This window comes from Octodon degus, unplaced genomic scaffold, assembly GCF_000260255.1.
Source record: "Octodon degus isolate 3935 unplaced genomic scaffold, OctDeg1.0 scaffold00267, whole genome shotgun sequence".
NCBI lineage: Eukaryota > Metazoa > Chordata > Mammalia > Rodentia > Octodontidae > Octodon > Octodon degus.
In genome coordinates this window covers 1727491-1732474 of record NW_004524843.1, presented here as the reverse complement: position 1 = coordinate 1732474, position 4984 = coordinate 1727491, and the positions used below count along the sequence as shown (strand labels likewise).

At 37.2% G+C, this 4984-nt stretch overlaps 1 protein-coding gene across 6 annotated transcripts in view; it reads right to left on the bottom strand.

Moving 5' to 3' along the window:
- Positions 1-1293: 1293 nt before the first annotated feature.
- Scn9a (sodium voltage-gated channel alpha subunit 9) overlaps positions 1294-4984 on the bottom strand; it is a 112795-nt gene continuing 109104 nt past the window's right edge. For all 6 annotated transcript variants that reach the window (XM_023706630.1, XM_004646391.1, XM_023706633.1 and 3 more), the window contains one exon: positions 1294-2486. In XM_023706630.1, coding sequence (XP_023562398.1) covers positions 1294-2486 — 1193 coding nt within the window. The remainder of the gene's footprint in view (positions 2487-4984) is intronic.

The following is a 4984-nucleotide window of genomic DNA, read 5'->3' as shown; positions in this document are numbered from 1 at the left end:
TCATAGAAAACACCTGGCAAGCAGGTGTTACAAGCCTGCCATACATTATAATGTGAAAGCTTGACAAACACACTTAGGATAGTATACAAGTGACGCAGGAAGTACCGTGCCTAAGCCATTATCTCCTCAAACATATACTGTGCTATCAAATAGCTAACTGCATATCAGGAAGTATTTAATTGAAGGGAAATATCAAATTTACTTAGTGATAAATGATGACTAAACAAATTTAATAAGAAAGAAGATAAAAATGACAAAGGAGTTGGCCATTGTCTGTACTGCTGGGGAGAACAGTCCAGTGTTAGATTATATAAATAATAACAAATACAGCTTTTGTCAACTGCCTTTTCCTCAATCGTCTTATATTTTTCTTCTGAGAAAAAGTATGGTATATAATTAGAATGATTTTTAAAGTTCTGTGGTTATCGTAGGATAAGGTGGAATACACAAAAGACAGACCAGGTAGGTAGAATGGCGCATACCTGGAGTCCCAGCTGCTCAGGAGGTGGGAGGACCGCTTGAGCCCAGAGGATCAGGAGCAGACGGGCCAACATAGCAAGAGCTCCTCATGACCAAAATGAAATGAAACAAAGCAAGGATGTGACGTGCAATCCGTTAGTGAGTCACAATGAATGAGAGTCCAAGTACATGAACATTATTTGTTGAAATTAATAGCCTACACGTGTGTGTGACCCATGGCATTTTATAGGCACATATAAACTGGTTCAGATAGAATGTTGGAATACATTAAAGCACCTCAAAATATAGAATGATCTCTGTACATGGGTAAGTGACTGTAGTTCACTAATAGCAAGATGGTTTAACTTTACTAGTTAACATTACTAATGTCCATTACTTTTATCAGGAAATTCACTGCAAAGCCAAGGCAAAATACTTTTAATGATTTCTAAATAATAGTTTCCTATGTGTGTCTGTGTGAGTGTGGGTTCTTATATTTACATAGGAAAAATGGATAATTTGAATTTAGAGAAAAGATAACAAAGCAGAGGTGAATATTTACTACATATTCTGATTTATTAAAAAATTGAATCACCTTCACTTGTTGCAATCAACAATCCCTAAAGAGTTACTCTTATTATTCTCACAGAATCATTTGCCAGTGCAAAAATAGCCATCTGCTGATGCTGCTACCTTGTCCTAGAGAATCATAGCTACACTGCCTTTGAGACTAGTTTGATAAAAAGTGTTTGGCATAGACCTCCTTAAAAGAGTCTTGTTAACACAAATAAATCACCTTCATAGGCTGTAAACAATATATAAAAAAATGAAGCTCTATTTGTTGCTTTCCTTGCCATCTTTCCCTTTGTCTTCTTTCTCTGTCTTGTCTGTTTCATATTTCTCTTGGTCTGGCTTTGTTACACTATCATAGGAAGGTGGAGAGATGGTAGATGGGGTCGCATCTGCTTTTTCTGGACTGGAGTTCGCATTACCATTATCAAAAACTATTTCTTCTTTACTGGGCAAGTCATCATCTCTGTCTCCATCTTTTATATATATACTTGACAAATTTTTGACATTTTTTCGTAAGCGGTAATGTCTATAAGCTCGCTGAATGACAGTAGCAGACACATCCTCTTGCTTTCTTTTCAGTGTAGTTGTGATAGGTTCATAGGATACTTTAGAAGGGTTTGCAGACATGAACCTGTCTTCCATCTGTGAACGAAGAGAGTCCATCTCTCCACTCTCACCCAGAACCCTCTTTGTAAAGGCAAATAAGATGTCCAGGCAGTGGATCCGGTCTCCGCTGACCATGGGCAGGTCCATGGCAATGAGCTGGACTTTGTTTGGTTTTGCTATGAGAAGAGGAGGATCCAAGGCAGCTGCAAAATCTGAGAGCTTGGAGAACTCTATGAACTGAGTTGCATCAGGGTCAAACTTCTCCCAAACCTCGTAGAACCTCTCAAAGTCATCCTCACCCAAGGGTTCGGTACTTTCTTCAGTGGCAACACTGAAGTTCTCAAGGATGACAGCGATGTACATGTTCACCACGACCAGAAAGGAAATGATGATGTAACTGACGAAATAGAAAATCCCAACAGATGGATTCCCACAGTCACCCTTCACTGAGTTTCCAGGGTGGTCCTTCTCAGGGTCACAGTCCGGAGGTCCACTGTTGAGAATAGGTGCTAGCAAACCATCCCAGCCAGCAGAGGTGGTGATTTGGAACAGGCAAATCATGCTGTTGCCAAAGGTCTCGAAGTTGAACATGTCATCAATTCCAGCTTCCTTTTTAACATAGGCAAAGTTGGACATTCCAAAGATGGCGTAGATGAACATGACCAGGAAGAGCAGCAGGCCGATGTTAAACAAGGCGGGAAGGGACATCATCAAAGCAAAGAGCAGTGTGCGGATCCCCTTCGCTCCTTTGATCAGACGGAGGATTCGGCCAATCCTGGCCAGGCGGATCACTCGGAACAGGGTAGGGGACACGAAATACTTCTCTATTAGGTCTGCAAGAAACATCCCTATATGAGGAGGGGAGAAAAGGAGAAATTTCAGTATTCTGATGTAGAAAATTATAATTCTAATTTTTCTTTCCCCTTATTACTTATGACTTCAGGACTGTTAAGTTTATTGAGTTCCATTGCTTAGTGTTAACAGTTTGAACAATTCTAAAGGAAAATTTTTAGATCTACCATCGAAAGATTTTCCTCTTGACTAAGTTCACAGAGTATTCTTTACCCTTCACAATGTAATATTTTATAAATATAAGGAGAAGGTCTGCTCATGTAGAAAAGTCAGGGAGTTCATTAAAATACTAAATAGGAAATTATATATCACCTCAAATGCAACTAGTGATAGTGAAATAACATTCAATTTTCTTTTTCTTTTTGTATTTTATGGAAGGGTCTACAGGGTGTTCAGGGTCTCACTACTAGATTGGACTCGAAGTGATCTGCTTGGTTAAAGCCTCCCAAGAGCTGAGATTACAGGTGTGCACCACCATGCCCAGTCTCAATTGCAGTCTCAGTGTGCCCCAGGGCTGGGACCGGCAAGCAGACCCAGGGATTGAACCCCCCGCCCCTGCACCTGCTTGCACATGCTTTAATCTGCTGAGCTATTTGGCCAGCCATATAATATTCAATATTTTGTTGAGTATCACATAGATTTTCTTCTATATGTGTAAATATATGTGTGTGCATGCACAATCATTGCAGCTGATCTCGTAGCTTTTCTTTGTAACATGTTTTAGCCACTGTATTATACATCATAGAGACATTTCATACACGAATAACAATTCCTGTGGTTGTACAATAGTCTGTCAAAATAATCACAAGTTGAAGAATAGGATTATGGTTTGATTCTAGTTTTTTAGCTTAAAATGAACATCTAAGAAAGTACATTTTGTGAATTGCATGAGTGAATTTTGATAATACTTAAATAGAAGTTTAATCAAACAGTATATTTAAAACTTTGTTATTTATTGTCAAACCTATCTCCAGAAAATCTATTCAGATTTGTACTCTACATCACAATGTTTCAAAATGCTCATGCGCTGTGCTCACCAATACTATACTTTTTACCAAAAATCTTTAAATCTAAATTAATTTATTATTATAGTTAATTTGCATTTTTAAGAAAAATAATATATGTATTTCTGATTTATCAAATACTTTTTAAAATTCTTTTTCTTTTTCTGTTTATTTTTTTATGTGTTTGGTACAGGGTCTCACTACACAGCTCTGACTCATAGTGCTCCTCCTGTTTTCAGCCTCCCCAGCACTGGGATTATAGGAGTGCACCACCATGCCAGGTTTTGGTGACTGGTTCAGCTCACCTGGGGGTGGGGATAGTGCTGCATGTGGTGCGGGGGATCAAACCCTGGGCCCTGGGCTTATCTACACAAGCACTTAATCCTCTAAGCTCTCCAGCCAGTCCTTTTATTGAATATTTTGATTAAGCTGTTTTAAATTTTTCTTTTTTATCTGAATGAAATATTTGCTTATTTTTCTATAAGAACATCTATTATACTGATATTGATCTACAAAACTATTTTTCTATTAGGAGCATTGAGCCAGTGCTAGCCTTAAATGTGGAATAAAATTTTCTGTTTTGTGATTATTTTTTAATCTACTTTTTTGTGCAGTGATTTTTTCTACCATTTAGTACCTGAATTTTATGCAATCATATCCTGTTTTCCTTTTTTTTTTTTTTTGATTTACATTTGTCATGAGCTGCCACAGTTCTTCAGAATTGTGGATGTAAATTTATTTCCATGTAGTTTCTACCTGATTTCATTTCCTTACAAAAACAAAAACAAAAACAAAAAAACCCAGTAACATCTGGTTCTTATGATCTTATTACTGAATAAATTGGTAATTCTCTATATATCACAGTTTAAGTTTGAACAATCTCATTGGCCTTTTATTTTTAAACAATCATATAATCTTCAGAACATTATACAATATTCATATAGTAATCTTGAAATTGAATATGATCAGCCAACTCTCCTTACTCTGATTTTTCTTTTAGGTAAATCTTAGAATGACTTATACTTATGTTGTCAGGCTGCCTACCCCTATTATATAAAATAAATCATTAATATTTTTATTGATTTTATAAGTTCCTTTACAAAATGATCACAATTAAGTGAGAGATGTATTCAAATACAAGGTAAGCCTTTCATTTATTTCAAACTTTTTTGTCTTTTACTTGTTCATTTATTTATTTATCTATTTATTTTTGTATTTTAGGGAAGGGTCTACAGGGTGTTCAGGGTCTTACTACTAGATCAGACTCATAGTGAGCCACCTGTTTACAGCCTCCCAAGAGCTTGGATTGCAGGCGCGCGCCACCATGCTCAGTCTCAATCACTGTCTCAGCATGTCCCAGGGATGGGACCAGCACTGCAGGCTGGGGGATCGAATCCCCAGACCCTGTGCCTGCTTGCAGGCACTTTAATCTCCTGAGCTATTTGGCCAGCACTACTTATTTTTTTTTTAATTTTATTTATTTATTTATT